General features: G+C 41.3%; 2 protein-coding genes across 2 annotated transcripts; one reads left to right on the top strand and one right to left on the bottom strand.

Annotated features, from left to right (window-relative positions):
- Positions 1-258: 258 nt before the first annotated feature.
- adoa (2-aminoethanethiol (cysteamine) dioxygenase a) lies at positions 259-5603 on the top strand. The gene is made up of 2 exons (XM_067511550.1): positions 259-840; positions 4208-5603. Exons 1-2 carry the CDS (start codon positions 505-507, stop codon positions 4658-4660), a joined length of 789 nt encoding a protein of 262 aa, XP_067367651.1. The 5' UTR covers positions 259-504; the 3' UTR covers positions 4661-5603.
- A 4357-nt stretch (positions 5604-9960) lies between these two features.
- Positions 9961-12551, bottom strand: egr2b (early growth response 2b). The gene is made up of 2 exons (XM_067511698.1): positions 12103-12551; positions 9961-11804 (listed from the first exon to the last, which is right to left on the bottom strand). The coding sequence occupies exons 1-2, from the start codon at positions 12269-12271 to the stop codon at positions 10645-10647; spliced, it is 1329 nt and encodes a 442-aa protein (XP_067367799.1). The 5' UTR covers positions 12272-12551; the 3' UTR covers positions 9961-10644.
- Between the last annotated feature and the right edge of the window lie 329 nt (positions 12552-12880).

The raw sequence follows: 12880 nt of genomic DNA, 5'->3' as shown, positions 1-12880 counted from the left end.
CCCTCAACAACCTCTGTTACTTCCCCAGGAGCTTTGGGAAATTGAGTCTCCATCAAATGCAGGCTACATTATTTGATAGTGTAAGGTAAGTATATCCATCCCCTGATCTTATAATATTACGTGCAAATTTCAGTTGAAATCGATGTGGTTATGTGGTGTCTGACTGTTCAGCTGATATGAATTAGAATAGGGTTATAGTTTCTGTTTAAACTCCATATCCCACAATGCTTTTGTTTGCGTGCGCATGCTCCGTGAGTGCGGGCGTGGAGCAGACAGGGTGGAAATTGAGTGGACGAGGCTCTAATGTGAGGGAGAAATTACACATTTTCAGCATGAATTGTGTTTTGTTGTTCAATGAGTTTTAGTTTTGTGGTTTTTAACCTTCGACCGAACTGAGGAAACCCGGAGACACCGGAGGATCTGCAACATACTTTACTGCGGGTGTATCTGCCTCGGATCAGCGCCAGGGACACAGGATAACCGTTAGTTTTCTCCGCAGCCACAATGCCGCGGGACAAGAAAAGTCCTCTAATCCAGAAAATAGCAAAGCAGGCCTATGTCACATTTAAAGGCCTCCACAATTCCGCCAGCGGAGACAGTAAATTGGTTTCGGACAAACAGAATGAACTAATCTCCTTAGTGACCGCGGTCAGGGCAGCGGACCTCAAAATCGCTCCTCCGAAGAGCAATGCAAGGTCCAGGGCAGCGGGGCTTCAGAGCCCCCCAGTCACCTACATGCACATCTGCGAGACGGAGGTGTTCAGCATGGGGGTGTTTCTGCTGAGAACCGGCGGCTCTATCCCGCTGCACGACCACCCGGGCATGAACGGGATGCTGAAGGTCTATTACACCTCTACTCATGTTCTGCTTTCTGGTTGCTGGAATTAGCTTCTCTCTGTAACCTTTATGAAAACTTCCGTTAGGCTAAATTAACTTATTCAAACATTTGGTTCACACGTTTATTGTGCCAGGATCAAACAAGAAGTCATGCAGGCTCCGTCTCCGTGCCAGTGTAACCTACACTATCCATTCTTTGCATGTCCAAGCCCATGATGGGCCCCTGTTTGCATACTGGGACAAGCAAAACATAAGACCACCTCCACGCTCCTGTATGGCTGGTACCAAGATCTAATAACTAAACGGGGAAAGTCCTGGGGCGTCTGTCCTGGGGGGCAGTATCCTCACCCCTACTGCAAACCCCAGTCCCAAACCCTAATGCATGCACAGCTTTTGCTAGTTTCATCAACTGAAAATTTGTTTTTTGTGATTTTATGACTTTGTTTTACAGGCTGGGTGGTAAAACCACTTTTTACAAGCTCATTTGATTCACTTATTCAGAATTTATATAGTGTATAGTCCAAAACAGATATGTTCAACCGAATTACTCCAAACCAAAAACGTAGTCATTTGGTCATTTAACAGATGCTTTTATCCAAAGCGACTTACAAGTGAGGTACAAGGCAGCAAAAATCTAAGTCAAGGAGAAAACATCAAAGCAAAATCCTATCAGAAAAGTGTTCACAGTGTACGAGATATGCAAGTGCGAGAAAGTGCAGAAAGGAATTTTTTATTTTTTTTAAAATAGATTTAAGTGCATAGGAAGATGTGGAAGAGTTCTGTTTTCAGCAATTTTTTGAATATTGGGAGAGACTCAGCTGAGCGTGCAGAGTTTGGTAGCTCGTTCCACCATCGTGGAATAAAACTTTATGTTGTTCCCATAGAGCCCACATGTGTCATATTGAAAAAGAAAAACATCACTAATGAGACCGGACTCCTTTTACATATTGTAACCATGATAAAGAATAAAACAAGCAGCAGCTGTGCAGCAATAACAAGAAGTAAGGCCTGCACATAGTAAATACATGTTGGGCTGTAAAAGGTTTCAAAACACAGGTGACCTACTTTCCCTGATAGCATCAGATCTACAGCACTTTACAGCGGATGTTGCTAACAGGTTGCTAATGCTATGACCTGTACTTTGTTTTATTGTAAAGCAAACGCACAAAGGCAAACAAAAGTGAAGTCCTGGAATGTGTGAGATTCCACATCACTGAGTTTTTTTGTGTGTATTACTTTGTTTTCTTCACCTGCTGTAGCCACCAATACTCCAGCTGGTTGGCAAAATGGGATCTTCATGTAGCACTAATGTCTAACTCCAGAGAGCTGCTGCTGCAGCTGCTTGAGCGATAGCAGAAGAAGCAATAATCTCTCCCTATAATCATGGATCAGTCAGCGGTGACCAGGCACTTTTTTTTAAAACATATAAAGGGCAATTTTTCATCTTGCATTCTATTTTTAAAAGAACATACTTTCTCGACACCCCATAAAGCAGCTTGGCGACCAGTTGTTTGAAAACCCAAATTTTTTAATGTATTTCCTAAATGCTCCTTTAGGGAGTCAGAGTCAAAAATAATCTGGTTCAGTGCAGGAAAATAATATTTTTAGTTAGAAGAAACAAAAATAATGGCAGGAAATGATGTCATCATTCGAAGAAGTACTTTTTTTTCATGTTCAGTCATCCTTATAGTATTTAGCTATTGTTGTCTGCAGCCAACATCATCATTACTTATCACAAATTTTTAATCAAAAAGACAATAAAGAAAACTTGATGACATAGTTTCCGGTTGTTGTTTTTGTTTGTTTGTTTGTTTGTTTTGTGGAGGTGAAATTGTAAAGTATGAAAAAATACTTTTCCTTAACTCAATCAGGTTCATTTTAACTCTGACTTCCTAGAACGGCAGTGATTCCCACACATACAATATACTTGGGCTGGCTGCCCAAATATATTTATGTCCACTCAAGTGTATTTGGGCACAAGTTTTTTTTTGTGTGTGTGTGTGTGTGTCTGAGAGAATGCTGACATTGATGATCAATTCACTAGAGGGCTATTTCCCCTCACTCTAACGTGCCTGTAGACGTATTTGCTGCTGAAAATGTCAAACAGCAGCTTTGCTCTTTGCACTTTGGTGCCTGTGCCAAAGACTTTCCATAGACAGTGAAAGGTATCACTGAAAAACCAGAGTGGACCAAGTGTCACTCTTCCTCTAGTCACAACACTAGCTGATTGTGCATCAGTTTCAGAATCTCCCAGTTTAAAATGTTCATATCCAAAATGTATGTAATTAAATCAAATCTGAATCAGGACCTTTGCTAGTCTATTTGAAGTGGGTAGCTGTTGGACAGTAAGGTATGTCAAAGTCAAAAGTAAAAGTCAGTAAATACAAATAAGTAGAATGCAATCAATATTTCTACTCTTTTCATTGAGCTTCTTTTGCAGAAATATGTGCTTAACTAAGAATAAATAAGCAATTTGTTCACCGTTACAGTCACTTGTTACTTACTTAGAACAGTGAGATGTGGACATTTTAAAGAGCAATTGGAACATTGTGTCCTTGAGCAAGACACTGAACCCCAACTTAGTTGCTCCTGGTGAGCGTTGGCCTGCTGCATTGGTGTAAGAGTGTCAGTGTGAATGGGTGAATAAGAAGCAGTGTAAAGTGCTTTGAGTGCCAATAGGTAGAAAAGCGCTATATACGTGCAAAACATTTTACCATTTACATCAGCCGAGAACATGAGTTAAAGAATTGTATTAAATATTACATAACACATATTGCTTCCTCCTATGTGTTCCCTTTTTCTAGTGAAAAATATGTGATACCTGTTATTATGTGTTCTTTCTTTATCTGATCGTGCTGAATATTTCAGCCTCTCAGTCCTCTCACTCTGGCTGAGATGAACTCAAAACTGGAGAAGAGGCACAGTTTGTTGTGTTCTCTGAAGCTAAAGCACATTTTGGTCAGTCACAGTCAGAAGACCCAGTGACAAGCTTTGCATTGTTTTGCTGCCAGTGTGATAAAAAATATGCTCAGAAATAAATTTCCCTCATAATGCAAATAATCTGATAGTATGATGTATCAGTGAGTGAGGCTGAGGTACTTCAGGACCTGGGCTGGAAACCTCTGGCTTAGCCTATGTGTATGTTTTGGTCTGCTGTGAATATATTTTGGACTTTTTATTTTTAAAATCTAAAACAACCCTTTAAAACTTTCCAGTCTTCATTTACACCTGTTTTGTGTGGTCACAGTTTACAGACTGAAAATAAGTCAAGGGTGATGTAGTAATAGGCCACTGAACAGCAAGCTGTGTTCACCTGTACGTCAGTACAGTACATCAGTTTTTTCCTAACTGTCTGCTGTTTCTTGTTCAGGTTCTTTATGGGAAGGTGAGCATCCGCTGCTTTGATAAAGTTGAGGATAACGTGACAGTTAACACAGTACTACCTCACTTTCATCCTCCGCTGACCCACCTGCAGACAGCCTCCGTATGGCGCTCCTTGCTTCACTCAGTCGGCGTGCACACAGAGAACAGCGGGCCATGCCTCCTCACTCCTGTAAGGGATAACCTCCACCAAATCGACGCGGTGGACGGACCTGCTGCTTTTCTCGATATTCTGGCGCCACCGTACAATCCAGATGACGGACGGGACTGTCACTATTACAAAGTCCTGCAAACTGTGACGGGTGAAGAAACAAGTGAAAAAAAGGAGCAGCAGGGAGACGAGAAGGAAAAACAAGAGGAGACATGGCTGCTAGAAATCCCGCAGCCAGAGGACTTTTGGTGTGGTGGGGAGCCCTACCCAGGCCCGGTGGTCTCTCTCTGAATGAAACCTCTGATCCCTGCAGCATAGGCCAGTGATGATCTCATGACAGGGGCCAATCGACGATTTGTCCTCTTTCACTGGAAAAGTCATGAGGGTCATTATTTCATGGTAATGAGTGCTTTGCTCAAGGATGCTCCAGGAGCAGAGAAGCAGCGTATGGAACTCTTAAAACTCCAGCTAGAATAGGGATCAGTGAAGTGCCTCCCACAGACCCTCAACCAGTCAGTACTGTAAGAAGTACTGATAACCAAGAACTCACATTACTTGTATGATATTTTATTTCTGACCATTATGTTGGGAAAAACATTTTACACTGTATTTTACTGTGGTGCAGTTCTACATTGGTATCTTTTCATCCCAAAGCCTGTAACTCAAGTCATAGCTGCGTTATTTTGGAATATTTAATGTATACTTGTTAAGAGGACCTTTTCTATTTTACACTTGTTTCTTCTTTAAAAGTGCGTACACATTATATTTACTTTTGAAGCCTTTAACGTCATCCCATGAAGTATAGTCTATTAAACATATCACGTTATATTAGTTCAAAGTCACCAAACTTCAGTTTCTTCACTACTTTTGAGCTTGATAAACACTATATCTGTATACTACGTCACTTTAGCCTTACTCCATGATGTTCCTTTGACCTATATTAGACTTCACACTGTTCTGTGAGCCTGTTTAATGTTGAATGCATCAATTAAACATGGAAATACTAAAGGAACATACTATTTATACTGTCCTGATTTTTTTTTTTTTTTTTTTTTGCTTTGATTTGTTGGTTTTTAAAAAAAATAATATGTAGTATGCAAATGTGAATGTGAAAGATCTTTCTAAAAATATCTGAGGCCTGTGGATTGAATATCACCACTTTAAGACCTGAATCATGCTTTTCACAGAGGACAGTTTGACATATCAAGCCAGTAAAAATTATAGTCTACCCACTGTCAGCTAATGTCATTATTATGAATAACTTTGATTGGTGTGAGGTGGATATAATAAACCTGCTTGGAAGGTGGATCCCCAGAGCAGGCACACGTTCATTCTACCAGAACGTACATGTTTTTTCATAGCAGAGCACCATCCATGTGACCTCTTCAGTGTATCGTTTATGTATCTTGGGGAATTGATAAACAGCTCATTTTATTACTTTGTAATACGAGGCCAAGATTCTCTAAACATTTCTCTGAATTGAAGAATCAACCAATACAAACGACATGATGACATTTCAGGTTTATTTTTAACTCAAATTAATATTACATTTGGGTTAAGCTGGACCTAGCAATGTCTTTGTGTTCTGTGGACTGTAAAGCTGTGTTGAACAGGGCCCTTATGACCCCACATCCCAATTTATTTAGCTGAAATAAAATGTTTATGAGATAGTTATGAAAATAACAGACTGAGTCGGGTCATCACGTGCCAAACACACGGGACAAACAGGATAAACATAAACTCCATCTGCAAGATGTTTGTGCTTTCACAACTTGTGACATGCAGAGGCAAATATTTGGAAAAGGGTCCAACTGCAGAGATTGAACTCTGTAAGCCAGTGGAACGAAAGAAAGAATTGCTTCTAGAAAACTAATCATATTTTATTTTTAGGCACCCTTGACTTGCAGATCAGGGCTCCTCAGGTATAGGTAACAGAGTAACAAATTAGAAGAACAAACAAAATAAAGTGTCGCCACTTGCACAAAGCAGAACTGCTTTGGCATTGTCTGGACCTCTAGTGCAGGGGTGGATCAGCGTCCATCAGCCTACGCTTTGCAGTGTGTCCTTTGCTGTCGGAGACCTGTTGTAGGCTTTTTGGATGATTCTTCATGTTGAATTGAGGGATGTCTGTCAGATAAAGAGGCCACTCTGATTATCAGTGGAGGAGACACCAAAGTATTAACAGCAGTACAACTTGTAACTTCTTGACAGACTCATCATGGATTAAAGGTAGTTCTAGTGAGAGTGGTGTGAAAATGGTAAAGTTAATACTGTTTGGTTTATGGTTTGTATATATACCATCCCAGGTTTGTACTCTGTCTTCTCTCAGGCAAACGCAGAACAAGCAGCGCTGCATTTTTTTGCTGCTACTTCTTTCAGGTCGGCTCAGAGTGTCGCAGCTCTAAGATGTCAGTCCAAATTAGTCCATAGGTGTTTATTTTGGGTTGAGATGTGGTGATGATTGAGGTCATAGCATAGGATTTTCATATTCATGAAACAATAAATCTTTTGTAACGTATGCATGAAGGCGACTCATTCTGGAGGAGAGCACTATTATCAGCATTATAATATCTCACCATCATATCAACACGTGCCCCACTGCATAAAAGAGCCACCAGATCCCCTCAAGCATTCAGGCGTGTACCCTCCTCTTTGTATACACCACCTCTCTTTAGACCAGGGCCTATTGATTTGGCACAACTGAACTTACAAATAAGCACTTATCCTAGTGATGTGGGGTTTGGACTGAAGCCCTACAATAATCTCCTGTTGATGAACTGTTGTTCCTAAGTCAGACTGATGCCTTTGCTCTTCTATTTTTCCTTATGTATGACACAAGTTTTCCAGCCCTAACACCCATAGAGGTTGTTTGTTCCTACCCGCTGATATCAACCACAGAACCCACTGAGGTAGTCAGGTCTCAAACAAATGTGCTTCACGTGGTTCCAACTGTGCAAACACAGAACCTTAGAGACTAAAGAAACATTATTAGGTGTTGGTAAAGTGAAGTGATTTTGCTTTAGTACACTGATGTGACACATGAAGACAAAGCACGAAAAAGTTGAACTCCTGTCTACTTTGGGAAAGTTCTTTTGTTTGCAAATACCAGGTGTCAGGTGTGTAATGTTCACTACAGCTGCTACACATCACCCCATGCTGTATTACTTCTGTGTTGATCGTTTCTCCCCTTGCTTGTACAAATTACCTACCTAGTTGTATTTTAAAGGAGAAGACTGGATTAGAATCAGTATTAGAATCAGCTGGACCTGCTTCGCATATTTGCATGCATTATAAACAGAGCATCATTCAATGCAGTGCATCTGTGTGAAAGCATCTGCATCTGTTATGTTTCTTCATTTATGTTGACACGCTTGCAAGCACACAAGAAAACTCCCATCAATATTTGTAAGTGACTGACACATCATCTCATCCAAAAGCTGAAAGAAAACTGCTTCAATTTTTAAGGTGGAATTGACTTGGAAATTCAGTAGTAATACTCACTAAACAACTCCTTCACTCTTGAAGTTGGTTTTCATGTCAGTCAGCATGAATAATGTACCCAGATATAACTCATATTACCTAAGAATACGCTGTGTACTTAAGTGTAACAAGGTTATGCCACTGTAATTACTGCATCATTGAGCAGGTACCCAGTACCAGAAGGGTTTTAGTATTTCCTAAAACTTAAATTCAGCCATAAATAACTGCCATAAATAACCGACAGAATATTTTTTCAATGCACAAGTTTTGTGCAAAAGCAGTTGAATTGCTCATGTGAATTTGTTTCATAAAACTAGGACGTAAAAGCATAACCGACAAAGAAATTTGTAAATATAAATGAATAAAAATAAACTATTATTTCTATAGTCTCTTATTTTTAAGTAAAGTGTTCTATCTATTCTATTTTGTATTTATCATTTCTTAGACAATTTCAGAAAGCCTGGATAGGAAAAAAGGTGTCAATTCAACATTCACTCTATTTTATTAGACAAAAATCAATTAAAATAAACATAATAAAGTGTATTCCAATTATTAGACACCGAGAGTCAAAAAGTAAATCTAGCAAATATAGGATGAATGTGTATTTGGACATGGACACATTGTGTTGGCTCTGTTTGCCACAACAATGGATTTAAAGTGAAAGCAGTGTTTATTTAAAAAGTTTATGATGAAAAAACTAACAACTATTTCTACACCATTTTAGGAATTTAAGAAACATTTGGACAAATTCACCTAATCATAAATGACATAGTAATTTCAGTACCTTGAATCCTGTAGAAATGACCAGAAACTGGATTTTGTCCCCGGTGATGCTCTGTCGGCCTTTCCTGCAGATCACTTACCTTTGTGTGTCATCGTATGTTTCTCAAAACAATTCAATTCAAAGTCTCTTCTGATATGTGTAGGGCAAGAAACTAAAAATTCAACCATCAGAGCAGAGGTCATGTACATGCACACTTGATCATTTTTGTTCTGAATTAATCAAGGCTGTAAAAAGCGATAGACTTTGTTCTTTTAAATGTTGGCATTGTATTTCATTGGGAAGAAACGCTTCCCCCCGCACAGCGGTGTGGATTACTGATGTGTTTTTAATTGTTTTGAATCAAGCTCTGTGGAGCAGACGAATAAGCTGAAATCAGCTTCCTAATTCACAGATAACCAAAATATTAGCAGCAACAAATACATTTAATGAATCACTGTCATTTTTTGGTAGCATAGAGTATTTGAACCTGAGCACTGCCTCGGGTCATCACAATAACAATGTAAAGTTGAAGAAGAGAAAAATACTGGAATGACTCTTCAGATCAATTTTTAATGTCACTTTTTAATTATTTTAAGAGCATGATGGACAACATGCAGACACGTGTATGGAAAGTTAATTTGACAAACCTCCCCCATACATTCCATGGGTGACAGTGAAGTCACATCCTCTGTCGTCTAGTCATCTTTTGCAGTATTTATTTTTTAAACCCACCATACTTTCAGGCCAATAAATAAACATCAAAGGAAACCAGAAACGCGAATGAATAAATACTTCAGTATTTTTGCAGTGCTCCTGCCTGAATGCAGGTCTTCATTTTTTTTCTTTAAAATTTAAGTTGTATATTTCTCCGTTTTTTTTTTTTTAAGTTCATGTATCCAAATTGAATAATTTGTATACAAAAACTTAATTTTCTTTACACTTTTGACTAAGCTCAGTGTTGGTTTCTGTTTCTGATTTTCTCTGAAGAGATTAGCTTTATGTATTTCGCTTTTACTGCGACAAACGAGGATGTTATCTGTTTCTGTTGTGGCTTAATACAAACTATTTGCATATTATGTTTATAACCTGACGAGACACCTAAATATAAAGTGAGTGGGTGAGGGCTGAGTCACAGACTCCACCAGTGACGCAACGTGGGATTTACCCGATAATTTTCCTACATCAACAACTTTATACGTCTTTCATTTTTTTATATAAATGTAATATAATATTTAATATAAATAATTCATTTTAATTTCACCTGCTTTCTGTAGGTTCCGTGAACACGCTACAGCTCGCAGTTCTAGCCCGTGTTCCGCTGAGTAATGAACCAAACTGATTTCTGTGTTCATTGTTATCTTTTAATAAGTCTCAAAACACACATCACAACAAAAATGTCAAGGCCGTATAAGTTCCAACATATTTACACACCAACATGGATTTTACACGTGAACCACAACTGATTAACACTTGGACCTACACAAAATGAAATATCTACAAAAATAGAATGTCTTCGAACTTTACATATTAAAGGACAAATATACATTTGCATTAGAAGTGTCCTTGAATCCGTCAGTATACGAAAAGACACAGCAAGGCACGAAAGGGGAGATACAGTCATCAACAAACATGTTAGAATGAACACTTTGTCAATTTAATAACTTAACGCAGATTTCTTTTTTATTGCAGTTGTTTCCCATTAAAACGAGCAGCCTGGTGCGCGCTCACACTAAGTGTTGGCGATATTAATTAAACAGTCCTCTTTGTTCCTATCACTTCATGGCTGTATTGACTCTTTAGTAGACTGTGCAGGCAAAGTGCATTCGTTTCAGTCTCTGTCAGTTCTGGAGCAGGAGTGGTTGGATGGACGTAATTGCGCACTGCTAAACAGCCATTTTTGTCCATGGCTGGATCATCCATCCTGGTTTTTAGGCTGCTGTCTTGAGTTCACAACAGTTTCTCAATCATTATTTGATGGCACGTCTTTTTAGGGGTTAGTGTTTGTCACGCTTCCATGGTGACAACTAAGTTGCTATGAGCAGATGCCGCTGGTTGCGCTGATCCCACCTGAAGGCCGCTCCAGCCCAGAGTTAGTGGAGGAGGAGGACGAAGAGGAGACAGCGGAGGACTTCCTCTCCTTCTGCCTCAAGTGGATTTTAGTGTGTCTCTTCCTCTCGTCGCTTCGAGCGAACTTCCGGCCGCAGAAGTCGCAGGCGAACGGCTTCTCTCCCGTGTGCGTGCGTATGTGCGTGGTGAGGTGGTCGCTGCGGCTGAAGTTGCGCATACAGATCCGACACTGGAATGGCTTGTGTCCGGTGTGGATGCGGATATGTCTGGTCAGTTCGTCGGAGCGGGAGAACCGCCGGTCGCAGCCCTCCGCGGGACAGGGGTACGGTCGCTCATGGATGGGCGTTTTGCTGGGTCTGTTTGGGTACTTTCTGGGCCGCAGAATAGGCCTCAGGGGCAGGTTCTGTGGACTGTAAGCAGAGGGAAGCCTCGGCGGCCCTCCCTCGGAGCCACCACCCGGACCCCCCAGTGTAAAATTCCTGATAGTGTTCAGTGGAGTCAGGGGTGGAGGAACGCGAAATGTATCCAGTGGACATGAGCCGAACGGTTTCCGATCTTGGATACCGGCTGAATGAATGTCCCGCTGGCAAGTTGGCTGGAAGAAGCCGGGGTAGTCGGGAATGATGGGGAAAAGCCCTGGTGGGTCGGAGCCCCCGGGCTGCTTGGGTGAAGAGTAAGAGGGCGGGGGGTAAGAGGCGATAGGACAGGTGGAAGTGGCCAAAAAAGCTGAGGGGTCCTGGTAAACATCCCCGCAGCCAGAAGAGGAGTAAGGAGGTGGGGGGGAATAGAGATGGTGGTGGTCTATCTCTGCTTGGTTCTGACCCGCCATGGTGCAACTCAAATTTCCGCTGGAGAAGTGATTGGGAGATCCTGATGAAGTCGGAGAGGAGGACGCTGAGGAGGAGGGAGGAGGAGGCGGCGGCTGGGCCACGTTGAAGATGCCCGAGACGATGTTGATGACTCCCTCGGGGTTCCAGTTACCAGGATACTGGGAGTCGATGGAGAACTTTCCCATGTAGGTGAAAGTCTGGTTGCGGTGGGAGACGGGCTGAGAGAAGCCACTGGAATAGGAAGAGAGGTCCAGAGAGCGCTTCTCGGTGCTCATGTCTGCGCTCATCAAACCATCTGCAGAGGGAAAACAAACCAAACCCACCATTAGTAAGGCAACATGAACGTGATTAATTAAGCTGTTCACACTTTGGACTTTAAGTGAGACAAAGCCTCCTGTTACATTGCGCACATAAACTTAGGTTTTAAAAATAAGAGTCAAATCCAGTTGTATTAATTTCTGAAGCAGTGTGTAAAATGAGTTTGGATTATTTGGATTATAAGATACACTATTCAGAGTATAGACAACGTTTCGGACACGGCTGAAATGTTACTTCACTATCCTCTGTGCTATGCAGTGGTGCGTTCCTCTTACCTGCAGTCACATTAATCTGGTCGTAATGCGCTCCCAGCTCGCTGTTTGGGAAGATAGCCACAGAGGTGGGCAAGCTGGTGGCGATGTCATCCATGTACACGCTCTCAGAGACGGGATGCACGAAGCCCCCGAGATTCACTGGCACCTTCTCTAAAGTTTTAGCCGTCATTGTGCAGAAAGACAGGAAAAACAACACCTCTGCTCACTTCACTTGAGTTGTTCTGTTCTTTTCTTCAAAGCCTGTAACAAGTAGCAGTGTGGTACCCAGCCGAGCGTGGGTCACCACTGCTGTGAGAGGATGAGTTCCGTGATACTGCTGCGCTTCATGCGCTCTGGCGATAAAGTTTACAGCGTGTAAAGTAACTCTTATTGTGAGCGGCCGCGCTGGCACTACTATGTATATACAGTACGGGGAACCTTTTGAACGCGCTCCGTACGTCATTAACCAAATATGGAGTAGGAGGGAAGACGAGAGGGGAGGCGCTGCCGGCGCTGATTGGCTGAGTGGCTCCGTGACGACGTCAAAGGGAATCACTTGTCAGTGGAGAACCCACTGCTCCAGCAGAGAAACGGACTTTTCCACTTGATGTAAAACACTAGCAAACAAATAAAATAAACGACACCCCTGCTGAATATACTGCAGAATGCACACGCAGCTTTACTTTTTTACCTTCATTTTAAAAATTATAATTTTTTTCAGAAAACACATTTTCGTTTAAATTCGAGTATCAAAAGAGGATTTCCGGTTGAGCGTCTTAACCCATAAAAGGTTGAATCC

The sequence above is a fragment of the Channa argus genome, chromosome 7 (assembly GCF_033026475.1).
Source record: "Channa argus isolate prfri chromosome 7, Channa argus male v1.0, whole genome shotgun sequence".
Taxonomy (NCBI): Eukaryota; Metazoa; Chordata; class Actinopteri; order Anabantiformes; family Channidae; genus Channa; species Channa argus.
Note: the sequence above shows the minus strand (reverse complement) of the source record. Positions and strands in the feature narration are given on the sequence as shown.

Excerpts from the sequence above, each read along its gene's own strand:
- adoa (XM_067511550.1), top strand. The coding sequence starts at position 505 with ATGCCGCGGGACAAGAAAAGTCCTCTAATCCAGAAAATAGCAAAGCAG. Across the intron at positions 841-4,207 it reads GCATGAACGGGATGCTGAAG|GTTCTTTATGGGAAGGTGAG; the intron begins GTCTATTACACC and ends TTTCTTGTTCAG.
- egr2b (XM_067511698.1), bottom strand. The coding sequence starts at position 12,271 with ATGACGGCTAAAACTTTAGAGAAGGTGCCAGTGAATCTCGGGGGCTTC. Across the intron at positions 11,805-12,102 it reads CCAGATTAATGTGACTGCAG|ATGGTTTGATGAGCGCAGAC; the intron begins GTAAGAGGAACG and ends TTCCCTCTGCAG.